Source organism: Amblyomma americanum, chromosome 5 (genome assembly GCF_052857255.1).
Source record: "Amblyomma americanum isolate KBUSLIRL-KWMA chromosome 5, ASM5285725v1, whole genome shotgun sequence".
NCBI lineage: Eukaryota > Metazoa > Arthropoda > Arachnida > Ixodida > Ixodidae > Amblyomma > Amblyomma americanum.
Window position 1 is genome coordinate 66,802,563 of NC_135501.1, and position 16,448 is coordinate 66,819,010.

Genomic DNA, 16,448 nt, shown 5'->3' on the forward strand with positions numbered 1-16,448 from the left:
GGGGAAAGGAAATGGCGCAGTATCTGTCTCATATATCGTTGGACACCTGAACCGCACCGCAGGGGAAGGGATAAAGGAGGGAGTGAAAGAAGAAAACAAGAGCTGCCGTAGTGGAGGGCTCCGGTATAATTTCGACCACCTAGGGATCTTTAACGTGCACTGAGATCGCACAGCACACGGGCGCCTTAGCGTTTTTCTTCCATTAAGACGCAGCCGCCGCGGTCGGGTTCGAACCGATACAGCTTCCCTAGCTATACATTTGACCAACACTGTTCCCACTTCAAGTTACTGATCAATTTGCTCTCGCCCTACCTTAAGCTTGCCGTCCCGGTTAGCTCAGTAGGTAGAGCGACTGCTCCGGTGAAGCGGTGCTCCCGTTCGAACCACGTACCAGGACGAATTTTTCTTTACGAAGTTTCTGTGCAAGCTGCATAGCTTTCCTCTGTAGCCGTACAGCGGCTCTTAGGTGGATGCCAATGAGTAATTTGGGCCCTTGTTAGTCGAATGATTAATTGATATAAAAGATTTCCTTGGACAAGGTACAGCGCGCGCCTACCGCAGGAGAGGGCTTCTTCACTGCAGAATAAAAATTTTCTAGCTATTGCGCCTTAGGTCAAACGAGCTGTATTAGTGTAGTTATTGTCAATTACCCCTGTAGAAAGCTTAACGTGATTTTTTTTGTATTCTAAAGAACATGGTTGTCGGGCGCGTGGCCTTACCGCATCCTAACGTAGCCGGAAGAAACGGCCACCGCGGTTATGTGCGTGTACGCGCGGGCGATTCTGCGCGCCCAAGAAAAAGCCGGCGCTTTGTGTTTCTGCGTGTGTGCTTGCCGCTCAGTGGCGACGGACGAGAGACCGCCTGAACAGCAGTTACGGGGGCATCATCCGATAAGACCAAGGTCTGCGCGCTGCCTCCGTAACGACGGGAACCAGCTCAAGATGCCTTCCCAGGGAGCGGACCGAAGGGAGCAGCGGGGAAGCAAGGACGAGAGAGGGCAAGCTGGAAAGGAGGACCGGGAAGAGAGGAGAGACGACCAAGGAGGACTGGACAGACGGGTGGTGGATGCCGAGATGAGAGGCCGCATCCCGACGGCAAAGTTGTGTGACCGCTATTGTGAATAGATGCGAACAAATTAGGCACTGTGTAATCGGAATGTTCGGTGTGGTCTGGCTGAATCGGGAGGAGAGGAAAACAGAATAGAGGCGGGAGGAAGGAACCTGCCTGCCTGCCTGCCTGCCTGCCTGCCTGTCTATGGAGTTTAGAAGCTTTGTAAAGGCGACGTTTTGCCACCTGCAGAAAGTAATAAATGAAGCCAGTGCGAGTGCCAGACTTCAGCAGACGGTAACTGCGCTTGCTGAATTTACTATTGTTTTGTTGCTGCTCTGAAAGCATACGTTGTGACGGGACGAAAAGTATATGAAAGCACGTACAGACCGAGACTGCCACTAGTGTGGTGTCTGTCTAGGTGCTTCCATGTACTTCTCGTTCCGTCACAACGTATGTTTTCAGCACAGTTATAAAATAATGACGCATCAACTAGCCCACCAAACTGCCTTGTTGGATTCGCAAGCGTGTTATTGACAGCATCGGGGGTGGCAGGACGATGTGTACTTCAGATTTTGAGTAAAAGTGACAAACGGGTGAGTTGGTACGCATTAACAGTGTGTCGCATTAAAGAAAGCGAGGCATCAAAGACACAGTCAAGCTCATCTAAGTGCTTGTCTTTGTCTCTGTTCCGTCCCGTAATTGGTGCGCTGTTGACGCCCTATGGACATGTGACTTTGTACTAAGGAGCTGGCGCGTGGACAATTCTGTATGTGCAGGTGACTAACTGTGCGTTCTACGGGTCGGAATTCGTCGTCGTCAGTGGACCCACTTCGACAACGCAGCTCGTGGAGCATACAGTGGAGCACAAGCGGCTTGCCCGACAACCACGTCGCTCATCCGCACAAGCGGCAGTTTATCCCGGTGCTTCACAAGTGGGAGCCTAGAAGAGATCGGTCTGCTTCTGTCCGTTGACCGAATCGTATTACTAGCACGGCTGCCTGGCTTATAAATTCGTAATGTGATATTAAGCGGAGGTTCTTTTTCAATAAATAATGTATGCTTACGGAAAATCGAAAATATTGTGTCGTTATGTGTCAATATCAAAAGCATATTCTGCTATGCAAGGAACGGCTCATTCCTACCTCGAATGGTTTTCCCTGCCGGATGTGTAATGCTTTCGTACTTCTCCTGCTTTGTGCAGTTTTGCTTTATTCTTGATGAACTGCTGTCGCAAATAGGAATCCTTAATATTTACCAATTCTGGATGGGATTGAGGTCAACTGATATTGTGAGCAAATTTTCTTGCTCCCTCTAGGCGTTGCGCACCCGTCTTAAGCGTACAGCCTAGACAGGTATTTTGAAATGACCAATTTATAATAAACAAATAATAGGCCCCAATTCAAAAGACGAGACACTTCAGTCAGATTTAAAGATACTTCAGTTGCATTAAAATTAGAGGTTCATTTTTCATGCTGTGTCACAGTATCATGCGTAGAAAATAGCTCGTGAGCTTCAGAAACGAGGTGGCAGCGATATACCTTAGCTATGAACTTTGGATCGGGCATACGGCGTATTTCTCAAACCATCTGCTGTTGCCTAGGATCTAATTATCTATAGAAGGGATCCTTTGAACGCGTGACAAGATTGATACTTGCCCTTAAGCAATTTGTGTTATATTAGGTACACATGCGTTACCTACTCACAATCATGTCCAACATCCTCGGTCAAAAAGTTTGAAAATTGGCACGTTGCAAGACACTGTTATGGAAATATTGACGGAAATGGTCTGTTGTTCTGATAGCAAAATCTTTCGTTTAAAGTGTTTCCATTGATCGCATCGAACAATTAAGACTACCATATAAGAGCATTGGGGAACGCTTGAGACGATAGCAAGAACGTTAATAAAAAAAATGCGACACTGCCGTCGGGTGATCTCTGGGTATATTGGTTGTTACAGGGAAATCATACGTTATATGAAAAAATTGCGTTCATAAATGGTTGCCCGTTCAAAAATGTCTTTGTCCAGAATTTCTTGGTATGTATGGTCGGCCTGACGACCCTAGGGAAAAATTATTTGCCCCGGAATTCCTGATTCGAATCGTAAATGAGCGACAAGTAATTGTTGTTTTTTGCATACAAAAACATGAACTTTTGGGATTTATGTGGTATTGCTCGCTGTGACTTTCATGTGCGATGACCACGCCAGTGCGCACTCTTCAAGTACTTCCTTCAGATACAAAAATTGCTTGCCAGCAATTGTGCTGTAGTACTTTAGTACACATCACAATTCAAGAATTAACCAAAGTCCCTGAGAGTAAAGTATCGCTATCTTCGGAAGGACACCAAGACACCGCCTCATAATGAGGCTGCGGCAGTAACCAGGCAAGCTCATCACAACACGGGGAATTGAAGCTTTCCATTCTTGCGATTCGAAATGAACTGTCTTATAAATTTCATGCTAGTGAAGAGTGCAAAAATCTTGTGCTTTGAATTCAGTTTTGTTATTTCTGGCCTCTGTTACGCTCCCGAAAAACAACAGACAGCATAGAAATAGCGAACTAGTTGGCCTACTCAATAGAAGTCGTTTACGGCATATGATCTACGCGAGGAGTGAGACATGTTCATTGCTGCCGCGGTAAAGACAAGAACTGGGAGAGAATGTTCGTGAAGCGCTTGCCGTGATGTACGCCTGTATCAGTAAGAAATCCTATACATTTCCATCAATAGATATCTGCAGAATATCCAGGGCGTCGTACATCATTAAGATGTTACATAAATGATATGTATTTGAATACAGACCCCGAGAAACTGCGCGGGAGAAGACAGGTACTAACGAGGGAATTGTTTGCCATACCGCCGTCAACATCATTCCTTCCATGAGGTTTTCAGAAATAGATTCACCAACACAGGCCGATTTCTCAAAATGCGATAGGCGCGGCAGTTGTTTTATAGCGTGGCGCGTGGCGACCTAGGCTTGACTGCGGCCGGCACGAGCACAAAATTCATCTTGAATTACTCGCATACATCTTGCAACATTTTGGCTGATAACAATATTTGTGTATAGCTTCGCCCAGATAGATGGAGAAAGGTGCGAGGGGCTTCGACAAAGCAGAGAAGATAATTCCAATAAGCGCATCAAAGTGGCGTTGAAAAGCATTTCGAGTGCGCCACAAACTGCTTGCTCCTCTCGCTAGGCTGTGTGTTATGGCGCTGCAGTCGACACGGTAAAGATAATCGCGCAGGAACCCTATTCAAAAGCAGGTTCGAAGTAGGACATATATAAAGGAAAACGCAACACTAGTGGTGGTTCATTGCAATGTCCACGAATATCTTGGCGCTTTGCAAATACTAGGTATCCGTGCTGAGAAACTAAAATGTCACTGTTCTCCACGCGCGCGCGCGCGCGTGAACAGCGACATGTTTGTATTATTTTGCGCAGTACCTTTACTCAACGATGTACGACCGACTCACCCAACAACATGCACTCCTGATAGTCTTCACGCTTTCTTGCTCTTCAGCTTGCAATCGTGGTAGTGCATCCCCAGTTGGGAGTTTTTTTTCTCTATTGCCTTTAGGCGGGATTAACCTAAGATGTTCCCTAAGCCGAATATTGAAACACTGGTTAGTCTGCCCAATATGAACTTTTTGCATTACAGACAATTATTAAACACCACTGAACATTAGCATTGTAAAATCTTGATCTAAACAATACTGAACATTAAAATTCATTGGTTCTTTTTACATTCTCACAAAGGCTCATTATCATTCCGCACAACACGCCCCTTCACCCCAACCCCAACTTCTGTGGCGCAGTAGACAACAGCTCACGCCAAAACGTCCCCCAATTTTCTTAATCAGATTGTGAGCCGTTCGATTGTCGCACGGAATAATTGCAGCTTTATCTTTCCCTCCACATTTGAATTTGAGAACCCTACCCTTACAGCCCGCAAAAGCTTTTCGCATATTCTCTGAAATCAGTACGTTTGAACACCTGCGACATATAACCGGCGTACTTGCAGTTGCACACTATCCACTACGCAGGGATGGCACGAATTTGTGAGGCTTGAACGAGTGCTGGTAATCGCAATTTCATTTCTTATAATTAGCTGCGCAACAGACAGGACATTGAATAACGAACCCACACCAGTTATGATGTGTATCTTCATTTTTTATGCCATTTTATGTCATGTACCAACTGGCCCAGAATATTCCACTCTTGCCAATTCCATTCTTTACCAGTTTATAGTGGCCCGTGCGAAAACCTAGTGGTTTCTGGGATCGGTTGAGTACATCCAGCAGTTGTGGTGGTACTTACAAAAACAGCGTTAAGCTCAACCACTAAAGAGCATTTTCAAACGCATCTGAAAAGCGAAACACAGCCTTTTACAACTTCTGCGCAAAATTTGTAGAATATCATGAATTCATATGTTAAAACTGGCCCTGTCCATCAAACCAAGAAGCCTTCAACGTACCTTGAAACGTTTATCTTCTTATTGATTGTCTTGTCTACATCAGAAAGAAAGTTATTGCTGAGCGCCAGCGCCATCTTCTCTACTGCACATACACGCTCTTTTTTAAACACTGACATCCCCCCAGCCTACGGATGTTGATAGCGAATTACGAGAGGAAAATAAAGAAATGCAGACTTAGCAACAGTGCGCTAACCCACAAACCTTGCTTCATCATTCCCCGCGTCTATACATTTGCGTACAACTTTAAACATGCTCGTCAGCGCTTGTGTGTGTGTTCTTTGTGCCTGTGTCTTTAGTTTGCGCTGTTTGCGCTGAAGTAACAAAAAAGCGTCTTTTGCATGTCGCCTCCATTGAAACGCCGACGCCGGGCCTAGTTCCCGGGTTTGAACCCGGCACCGGCGGCCGCGTTTTGATCCAGCCGAAACGGAAAAGGCGCCCGCGTTCTGCGCGGAGTCAGTGCACGTTAAAGACCTACGCATAGTCGAAATTATTCCAGAGCCCTCCACTACGGCACCACTTCCGTCCATCTATCCTTCACACCCTCCTTTATGCCTTCCCTTACGGCGCGGTCCAGGTGTCCGACAAGATATGTGGGGCAGTTAATGCACCATTTCATTTCCTAATTTTTTTTAGTTTTTCATTTGAGGAGGGCAGAGCAGCAAGCACAACGAGGGTACTGAAACACCACCTTGCGCATGCATTATTTTAATTTCCACACCAAACGCAAAGGAGGCGACATCGTGGTTCAGTGTCCAGAGTGCCAACAGGGCGATGGCAAGCCAGATCCTCACGTGTACAAAACGCGCGGATGATGACACCATTATCGCCTGAGAGAGCGCGCCGAGTCGCTGCGAAACGCATGCCTTTGCGAGCAACCTCAGCCTGCATGCAGAGATTGCCAGGAGGTCAAGCGCAGGAGAAATCTAATCCGGATCAGCTCAGGCGCGAAATTGTGTAAGCGTTTACCATAAGCAAATGAGGCCAGGAATTTGTTAACAATAAACCTTTAGGCTCATACCAGACGATAACGACTAAGGTAGGTCGCACACCATCCTCGTTTGGCTGTGCGGTTATCCTTTCATGTCGTGCGGCACTAACACGACCAAACTGTGAAGTTACTCAACTGTGCTAGTGCAGCTGCGGTGGACCTGCTAGATAAGGTGATGACTTACGTAGAAGATGGCTAATCTAGAGAGCTAGCTTCCGTCCCGTTTAACCACCGTGGTGTGTCACCTTCGATTGATTTCTTTGTTTTTGTTTTTGTGCTTGGAGATGTGGTTGAAACGCTTCTTTTAAATGCTTCGCTTGCAATAGATGTTCAGTTATTAGTAGGGCTCATGTCGTCCCTCTTCTTGTCTAGTCATTTACGCTAATATACTCATCCTATTACATATGCACTCTGCGAAGAAGTATATTCGTCTTACTTTCTTTGAGCCTGCCAGGGCATTTGGCAAATAGAAAGTAAAATTGAATGGTAAGTCACTTTCGTGCAGTATCAACACTTTTGAAATCTTTTATGTCTGAATAATAAATGCTTTTGCGATTTTTTTTACTTTCACCAAATGAAGCAGCACATGCACCAAGCGCTTTATTTTTCAGTCAAACTCGTTGTGGCAGGACATGGCTTGCGGTTTAGTAAACATTACACTTTTCGTACATGGCCTTAAGCTGTTGCTTCATCACTTTGCCGTTGGTGTTTCTGGGCAAGCGGTCGACAAACACTACTCCACCGTACAGATGCTTGAATTTCTCAGTTTGATCTGAAAAAAAGTGGACTCAGGTATCAAGAGTGCACAGTAAATCACCTGGGTAAACCAATAATTATCTCAAAAAAGAAAAACGAAAGGAAAAAATTCTAATTTTCAATACTTTGACAGAACTGAAGAACGCAACGGATTTTGCCCGTCAAATGACCCCCTACTCATAACCATGCTAATGTTACACAGCAGGGAGTGGTAGATGAAAGGGTACAGTCCCTTCCTTCTATTATTGGGGATACACCCCTATCCATTGTGGAGCTGTTCCTTGCATTGTCACGCTAACAGGTTGATGAATGCGAATCGGCGGAGGCCGTTTCCTGGAAGAGAGTCCCTCGACGAGGAAAAGCCGCCGCGTACTTTAATTGTATCTGACTCTATGTATTTTCTCCTTCAAAACTCTTAGGAGAGCTATAGAGCGTCCAGTACATGTAGCTTCGCAGTGAGGTTACATATACATATTACCTTTGGTGGTGATACGCAGGTCTTCCCAAGCGGTGGTCATATGTGTTGATATTGAGTAAAAATCGTTTCGATGTTTTGCTCTCCCCCTTAAGTGCAGTGTTGCAATTAAGCTGAACGGATGTCAACTTTGCTCAGCTCCCTCTCTCACGCACCTGCAACGAGAGCCTTCAGCTCGGCGGCGATCTCGGCCGGCGGCTTCGACGAGTTCCGGAGCACGACGAAGGCGGCCGGGGCGTCGCCGTACCTGGTGTCCTCCACGCCGACGACAGCTGCGTCGGCAACGCTTCCGTGGCTCTGCAGCAGGGACTCCAGTTCGACCGAGGACACCTGCTGGTCGAGGCACTTGATGATGTCCTTCACTCGGTCCACGAAGTACACGCGACCGTCCTCGTCGTAGTACATGATGTCCCCTGCGAGCGTGGATGGAACGGAGGACTGAGGCGCGCTTAACGGTGTTTTGTGGCAGTCCACGGCGGGACGCGGATACGAAACATTACCCGCCTCAGCCGGAATGCCCGACATGTGGTAGGCATGAGCAGCTTTGGTCGCGTGGCATGAGCAGTTACTTTGGAAAATAAATGCGTCAGAAATAAAATTGCACGTTTATACTCAGAAAGGGCTAGAGAGACATTCCTTTTGTGGAAGAAAACAGCCTTTTATTTGTGCCTCTAAATGCAACACAAGCTGCACACCATAGCTTTTCTCTGTTTCTTTATGGCTGGACTTGGGCGCTTCCTAATGAATAATTAGTGTAGAAGTGTAGCAGACTGGGCGAGTTGGTGCTGCATGGTAACAATACAATTTCAAACAGCGCTAGACAACAAGACCAGAAAGAGGGAAAATGGGGGATTACCCTAACAATTTCACCAGCATCATGAGAAATAAAGTCATTGGAAATCGCTTATACCGGAAGGTAAGTTTTGCATTGGTTGAATGATAGAATTTGTGGTGAACCCAATTTTTGTACTGTTGCAGCTGCGGAGGTTTCGACAGCAACATTCTTATGGGCCTATGTGCAGAGTGTTATTACGTCAGCCACAGAAGCCTAAACTTTTGAGCTTTATTTGAGTTACATATGTCAGTGTGATGTTTTCGCACCGTAACAGCCCTAAACTGGCACCGCTGTTTGCAACAATGGCTGTTCGCAATTTTAGGGTGTCACCACTAAAAGGCGTTCATGTTCTTCATCCTACCGTCGTATACTGCGCCCGCTGTCAGGAGACATTCGCGCTTCGTCGGGCTAGGCAGCACATACAGCGTAACGACTAAAAACCGCCGCAGACACAGGGACGGAGGACGGCGACCACAGAGGGCGTTACTGGCATGTGAAATTGTATTGAAAAATATCATGGGTTTTATAGATAGGCCGCACGTGTCGCCGCAGTGCCAATACAAGATAGGTTGAGGACATAAATAATAGAACAAAACAAGCTCTGCGGCGTCGCCTCAAAGACCACAAATCGCACGTGTAAGTGGAGAGAAATAGGGGCTCAGCATAAATTACGAGTCGTACCCGAAATAGTGGTACACGAAAAAACAAGTTCTGAAACTTGAAAGACGACACCCGTAAATATCACCAACTGGCCTACATCTTAACTCTCCTAACAGTTGGCGTCTAGATCATAGTGTAATCGCGAAATGTGACGCATGGTGCGAAGCATTCTTCATTCGCTGTGTTTGAGCAGTGTTTTGCCTAAATTGTTTCTGGCGGCCTGTGGGCGCTGGATCGCTTGCATCCTCTGAACTCCCGGCAGCCGCGGGAGCGAATAAGTGGCGCCCTGAACCTCAGACATTTACCTAGTAATGCCTATGCCAGTGACATAAAGTGTTGACCATCGTGAATCTGCAGGTGGGTAGGAGGGGAGCCATATTAAGGGGCTCATGATCAGTTTCGACCAACTGAAGTTGAAATATAGCTAGTCGTCTCTATGACTCTAAATGTTCTAACATGCCATTTAAGCAATGCCTCATGTCTTTCTACCGCACCAGATATTGCCACTTTGGGCAGCTTTTTAGACAGAACTCCTCAGTCCCCAGAAGTAAGTCACTGAACACGGCAAAAAACACCGAGCGGAGCTATCGCCAAGCCCCAACCCTGCTCCATACTAGGATTCACGCATGCTGCAGCATATAAGCGAAGTCATAGTTGTGTGTCAAACGGCAGAAACACAATATGAGGAACTTCAAAAGTAGAAGCCGAGAATTGAGGGGGAAAGGGAAAAAATAGACGTTGCCACTGTGTTGAGCAACAGACTTGTGTTCAGGAATAAGGTTACGGGGGAATCAAGTGATCAGCAAAACAACCATGAAGTATTTCGTTTCGAGGTGATGGGACCTAGCGCGTGGTGAAAACAAGATTTCCTGAAAGTACAAGGCCATGGTTAGAATACATAAATGAAAGGTTAATTTTTGGAACTTAAGCATGTCAATTCCTGCAGTGTGCATCGAGAGTGAGCTGTCAGCGCCCATCTATAATGACCAATCGTGCACAACTCTTTATGCAGGTGGTACGAGAATATAAAGTAAACACCGTATCAGTAAGTAAAATATGGGACCTATTTACCAAATAAAACTTTATGAACGTGAAAGAATTCAGAGAAAGGATGTCAGGTTTCTTCATCTAAAACTTAAAATCCCGGTTTTCTTACAGAGCTCATAATGATTAACAGTATCGAATCAATTAAAGAAGAAAACGCAACTCTGGCTTCGTCTATCGTCTACCTAATCATTAGATAGCATTAGACACGTCCCGTAACTTATCTGGGGACTAAATTTTTCTTCTAGGCTTTTCTTCAATCAGCTAAATAATGCTCCCAAATGCTCCTATGTACACATCGTGCTGCGGAAGACGAGGCAGAAGGCACGCATAAAATATTTTCAAAGAAGATGCGCATATTGGTGCGGTCTCACCTGATCTGCACCAACCGTCTTCACCCTTGAGCTCTCTCGTGAGTTCGGGATTTTTGTAGTAGCCCTTGGCCACGCTGGGAATCCTGAAGTACAACTCGCCATTCTGCCTGGGCCCCACTTTCTCTCCGGTGTCCAAGTCGAGGAACTGAAAGAATTGCTTAGGGTTTACACTGTGCTCCGTAAGGTACTAAACTGGTCTAAAGCTCTGCATGTGCTGCCTGTCTTTTGCTAATGCTCAGGACCTGTAGTACGGTCTAACATCTACATACCTCATGGGACGTTGGGCAGCCGCAGCGGCTGCAACCGGTACATTGCCATCGCTGGTTACGCAGCTGGAAATATTAGCGTTACATCACGTGACCGTGAATTCAAAATACCCGCCTGAGAGAATTTTTCAGTCTCTAAGAGGAGGACCACGAAACAGGAAGAGTGGAGACTCGCAAAGAGTGCTCCGGGTTGCGACGGAAGCCACGGAGCAGCGAGTGCGGTGCCGGCGACAAAATGAAGAGGGCGGACCTTCAACTACCTCTTCGAACGAGGTTTACGCTAGCAGATGCGCTGAGTCGCGAGAGCGCTGGTGGTGACACTGCAAAGCAGCCGGCGCCCAGTGATAGTTGCGACCACTGACTGCTCTCGCCGAATGCTATAACTACGCTCTAAGCTAGTGTCCAGTGTTTTTGTATCATTCTCATGTTCGCTGGTACGTGACTTGGGGTGGGATAAGGAGCCGAACTTGCGTACCTGACGTCAGTGTACAAGTTTTGCTGCTGTCTAACAAGACCTTTGCAGGCTTATCAAATTTTGTTCCACTATCATGTACCGTCCTGTTTTAAGACATAACCTTTCATAGGCTGTGAAATCTCAGGAGAGAAGTTTCCTTCGGGCTAATCGCGTGAGCCTTAGTCATTATGTCTTTTCCCATCTGCTCAGTTTTACTGGTACCTCTGTACGTAACGGTTTCTCCGGCTGATTTTACCGCTGTGACAACTCGGGTCTTGTTCTCATAACTCACTTATCGCATGTCACTTTTATCAGTCATATCCAGTGAACTGGAATCTAAACACAGTACAGATATAGGTTGGTGTTTTACCAGCGCAAGAACACGCGGACGAAGGAACACGGACAAAGACAAACAGGCACTGAACTGCAACTTTATTTTAGAAAAACGCAAAACCCTTACATATATATACCTTGTGAGCCACCGCCCACCAGGAAAAAACTCGGGAAATGAAAGCACGTGTCAGCCATCAGGTTCAAAACGGCACGAACCAAGAGTAAAACTATACAAAGGAACAGATAAGAAGCCAACCTCAGATGGGTGAAAAAACAAGCAGCGCGAGAAAGTTGCGGGAAGGAATTTTTCTACTCTCTTTTTCCGCATAAAAAATGAAAAGGCGCCTATAAATCGCGACACCAAAACACGTGCCCTTAAAATTAAAAAAAAAGAAAACAAGACAATACTCTATATGGAAACACTAAGACCATGGACCCGATGAAAAACAAAATTCACATGAAAGCCAACAAGGAAACACAGCTATTGAAAGTCAAGGTTGACGACAGAATGCTTTTAAAACGAAAAATATGCACCTGCACGCAAGAATGTCATTAAAATCGAGAAAAAGAGAGACACGACCTTAAAAAGCCGTAAAGGCAAAAAACTGTAAAAACCTAACATGGAAGCAGTGACAGCTAACAATGAACACAGCTATACAATAAAATAAGGAGGCAAATGAGAACAACAGAGAAGGTAAAATTTGAATACTACAGGGGGAAGACAAGGCATGGAATGACTACTGTGAACAGTAAGTAAAGGAAGGTAAAACCCATTAAAACCAGACGGGAAAGCTATCTCCTTCTGTGAAAGTAAAACAGAGGGCGTAATAACACATTATTTCTTGAGATTTAAAATCTTGGCTGCTTCTAATATTTCGCAAGTGCGAAAAGAGAGGAGAAAAAGTTCCTTCGCGCAACTTTTTCGCGCTGCTTGTTTTTTCACCCATCTGGGGTTGGCTTGTTATCTGTTCCTTTGTATAGCTTGACTCTTTGTTCGTGCCGTTTTGATTCTGATGATTGACACGTGCTTTAATTCCCCGAGCTTTTTTCCTGGTGGGCGGTGGGTCTGAGGGTATATATGTAAGAGTTGTGCGTTTTTCCAAAATAACGTTACAGTTCAGCGCCCGTTTGTCTTTGTCCGTGTTTCTTCGTCCGCGTCCTCTTGCGCTGGTAAAACACCATGGAAAACCAACTAGCCCGTCAATTGACGCTGTTCAAGATCTTGCTTTTATTCTACTGTTCCTGACTCGCGCATTTTTGCAGAACTGCTTACCATTGTTTCTGTTTGTAATTTCCGGAACATAAACTAATATATAAGGCCCGTTCGATTCTCCTGCACTATGTGCACTGGTTCTCGCGGTGCTGCACTTCGCCGTGAGTTTCAGCTGTGCAAGAGGGCGCCGTCTGAAAAACGCTGTTCGTGTCAAAAATGTGCAGACGTTGTGCAGTTCTAGTTCAGGAAAACTGTGCACCTCCTCAGTGGACGGTGCCGAAATGGCGCAGCCGCAGCTGCCATGGAAACAGACGACGGCTTGCGCGACTGTGGCTTGCGCTTTGCTCTTAACACGTTATTTGACACACACACGTTATTTCATTGCACGATGCGGTACTTGATTTTTAACTTGTAACCACGTCCAGCTGATCACCCTGTTTCAAAATATATAATAAATAAAGTGTGCAGAAATAATTTTGTATTAGATGCTTGTTACAAATTATGAGTGCCTACAATATGATCTACAGCTAAAGTTGAGTCCTACCCTTCGAACAAAATTGGTCTTGATAACAACAAGACGATATAAACTTCCTTGCTGATGTTTCGTCTGGCCGCACTTCAAACCATGGCGTGAGTTTAATCCTACCTTGAGTTCGACCATGGGAGCTGGGAATCCGACGTTACCGGATGCCATGTCACCGTTTGGTGGCGAGCAGAGCACACCGCAGGATTCGGACATGCCGTAGTGGTTGCGAAGTGAGCACAGGCCGTCGAAGGCAGCCATGATCCTCTCCGCAAACGCCCTCGTAAGCACGGTTCCGCCAACGTTGATCTTCTTCACAGACGGAAGCTTGGTTCCAGTGCGCAGCATGTCTGCCACGTAGTAGTACAACCTGGTCGGGACTGAGGCTAGTATTGTCACCTGGTGAAATTGAAGAACTGTGTTATAATCACTGCACACTTCCATGCACCCTCCTTTTTACTGCAGAAACGCAACCATCACTACCAACGCTTTAAAACATGTGTTCGTTTAACGATAAGGAGCCTGCTTGCAGTTAAAACTTAATTATACAAAAACAGCTCTACAGAGCACAGGGCAAAAAAGAAAAGACTCACTGCTCCCAACCTGCCTTTCTTTTTCAACGCATTACTTGAACTTGGGCCTCTATTCTGTGTCAAAACTTCCACTTGTCAAACGCAGCATCAGCGCAGTGTGTGTCTTTCTTCTTAGTCCCAGGTTCGGTAGCGCTGGTTTTAAATAATGAATAACCGCCGCGTTGTCCAATCTGCCAGTTTTCATATTTTTAGAAAACAACGTTGCTCAATTTTTGATCCTGAGATCACGTCACAGAGCCAGTAACCGTTTTTGTTGTTCAGAAATATTATACCTTGCATTGTAATTGTACGCCCTATTACTGATTCATGTGCCTAAATAGCAAATCCCGTAAAGATAAAGTTCGCGTTTGTGTAGTTACTACCCTTAATGTAGTGGAAAGCTGGAAGGGCTCTGTAGAAAGTATTCATGAAATATATGGCCGTCAATTACACTCTTGTTTCTAATGTCTTCTTTCCACACTCAAAAGAATAAATACTGTGCAAGCGCTTCAACATATCAGAATTTGAAGGATCTACATGACTGACTGAACTCACTTGGTACTTGTTGACGTAGTTCACAAGTTGGTCAAATGATAATCCGGGGTTTGTTATGACACAAACTGCTCCGGCACATACCGCAACGGGGGTGAACATGAAGCCAGAAGTGTAGGTAATAGGGTACCAGGCGAGGAGAACGTCTCCAGGATCGTAACTCACTAATGACCTGCAAAAAAAGGCAGACGAATGAGAGGAGCTTTGTTTGCTGACATTCTTACAAACAGTTTTTGGCTGCAAGAGCGAATCTTGGAGTCCGATTCAAAATTATTCGGTTATGTAGACCATACGTCCTTGTCACGATGGCAGCCCATTCTGCGGAACAGTTTAGGGGTATTATTTTTCCACTCGGCTTACCCGAACCGGCACTTTCAATGCATCCATGGCCAAAGAGCGCCATGACACAGGGTATTTTCGACTTGTCAAGGTGGGTTCAAAGACCGATTTCCGAAGCCGTTCACCATGTTTAAGCCGAGCACCAGACCAGGGGAAAGCTTGCAACCATTGTATCACCGGAGGGTACCCGGGGGCCTTGGGGGTAGAACACCACATACCCCGCATGCGAGGCGGATGCTCAACCACTTGGCCACCGCCGCGGTGCCAGCAGCTTTTCTAAACGCAGGTTAACGTCGGCGAGTCTGGTTTATACTACTCTTGCCATTTTCTTCAACTGTACAACTATTAGACGCCCTGTCCTCACTGAAACTCGCATTGAAAGGACGATAGTTGTGGTTTGGAGAGAAAAGTAATGCCGTAAATAATGAAAGCGCCCTCGTTCGTTTTTACAGCCCTAGCAGTTTAGCTGAATTCGCCAGGCGAATACATGTTTGTCACTGCGGTTGTCAAAGACAAAATGACAGAAGGTTTGCATAGTTCATCAAATGCGAAGTAGGTGCACTAGAACTCCTTGAGAGTGCGCCAGCGACACGCGCCCGCTCAGTCCGGATTCCGCATTGAGAATCCCGCACCACATCTGGAACGCCAGATGGCGCGCGCTACATTGGCCGCAGCTGTGATGCAGCCACTCTGCTATACTGGCAGCAGATGCGTGACTGCGCCGCCGCCTCGTCGGCCAGGTCGAGTGACGCGCGCTTCGCCTCTAGCTTATCTCTCGCGCTTCAAAGTCACGGCACGTATTCGGACGGACCTTTGGCGAAATCCGTGATTGGGAGCCTTACGGGTAGCGCACTGAAACGTGTTCGGCGCTGACCAGGAAGAGAGCAGAGACAGGAAAAGGCGACAAACGGCGGAGGTGAGGGAGAGCCAGGAAAGGGAAGGAGTGAGATGCGGCTGATGGGACGTCGCGCTGCACAAAATAAGCATGGGGCGCTGACATGGGCAGCCAGTCTCGGCGTGGCGCTCGTGGAGATTTTGACGTCATTCGCACGGTTGAGGAGCGCCGCTTATAAGTTCGGGCCAAAGAGGTTGCGTGTAAGCAATACAGGGCCCAGGAGGCTTTGATGGTCAGCCAGGATGCAGAAGAACAAACTAAAGTCATCCGCCTGACAATGCACACCGCTGAATCCCAAGGCATCCCAGCCTGCTGAAAGGGAAGGAAGATGATGGCAGTCAAAAGTCAACTCTTCATCGCCCTCTGGCTCCTTGACGAGCGCAAATAAAGTTATTTCAGCAAGTAAGAGAACTTCTGGAGTTTATAAATGTGAGACGGCCGCAGCGGCAGCGTCTGTTGCTGCACAATCGCAACGATATTGTGGCAAAAGTATTTAACGCAGTTTGATTTCATAGTAGTAGCATATTTTTGCGCGTAATGTTTACCACATGCCAACTGGCAGCGATTTTCGGCATTGCCATTTGCTTAATCGCCATTTTTTTGTTGTTGCATTGTTGCCGCCTGGGTTCCTGATGCGTTTCTTCACG

At 46.3% G+C, this 16,448-nt stretch overlaps 1 protein-coding gene across 3 annotated transcripts in view; it reads right to left on the reverse strand.

The window, feature by feature from the left end:
• LOC144132518 (luciferin 4-monooxygenase-like) overlaps positions 1-16,448 on the reverse strand; it is a 175,135-nt gene that overhangs the window by 136,057 nt on the left and 22,630 nt on the right. For 2 of the 3 annotated variants that reach the window (XM_077664989.1, XM_077664990.1), the window contains exons 6-10: positions 14,571-14,739; positions 13,567-13,842; positions 10,655-10,799; positions 7,897-8,154; positions 7,127-7,282 (exon numbers count right to left, since the gene is read on the reverse strand). The exons of the other annotated variant lie outside the window; for it this stretch is intronic. In XM_077664989.1, coding sequence (XP_077521115.1) covers positions 7,155-7,282; positions 7,897-8,154; positions 10,655-10,799; positions 13,567-13,842; positions 14,571-14,739 — 976 coding nt within the window. In that variant the 3' untranslated portion in view covers positions 7,127-7,154. Of the gene's footprint in view, positions 1-7,126; positions 7,283-7,896; positions 8,155-10,654; positions 10,800-13,566; positions 13,843-14,570; positions 14,740-16,448 lie in introns of those variants that run through there. 3 annotated transcript variants of the gene reach the window in all.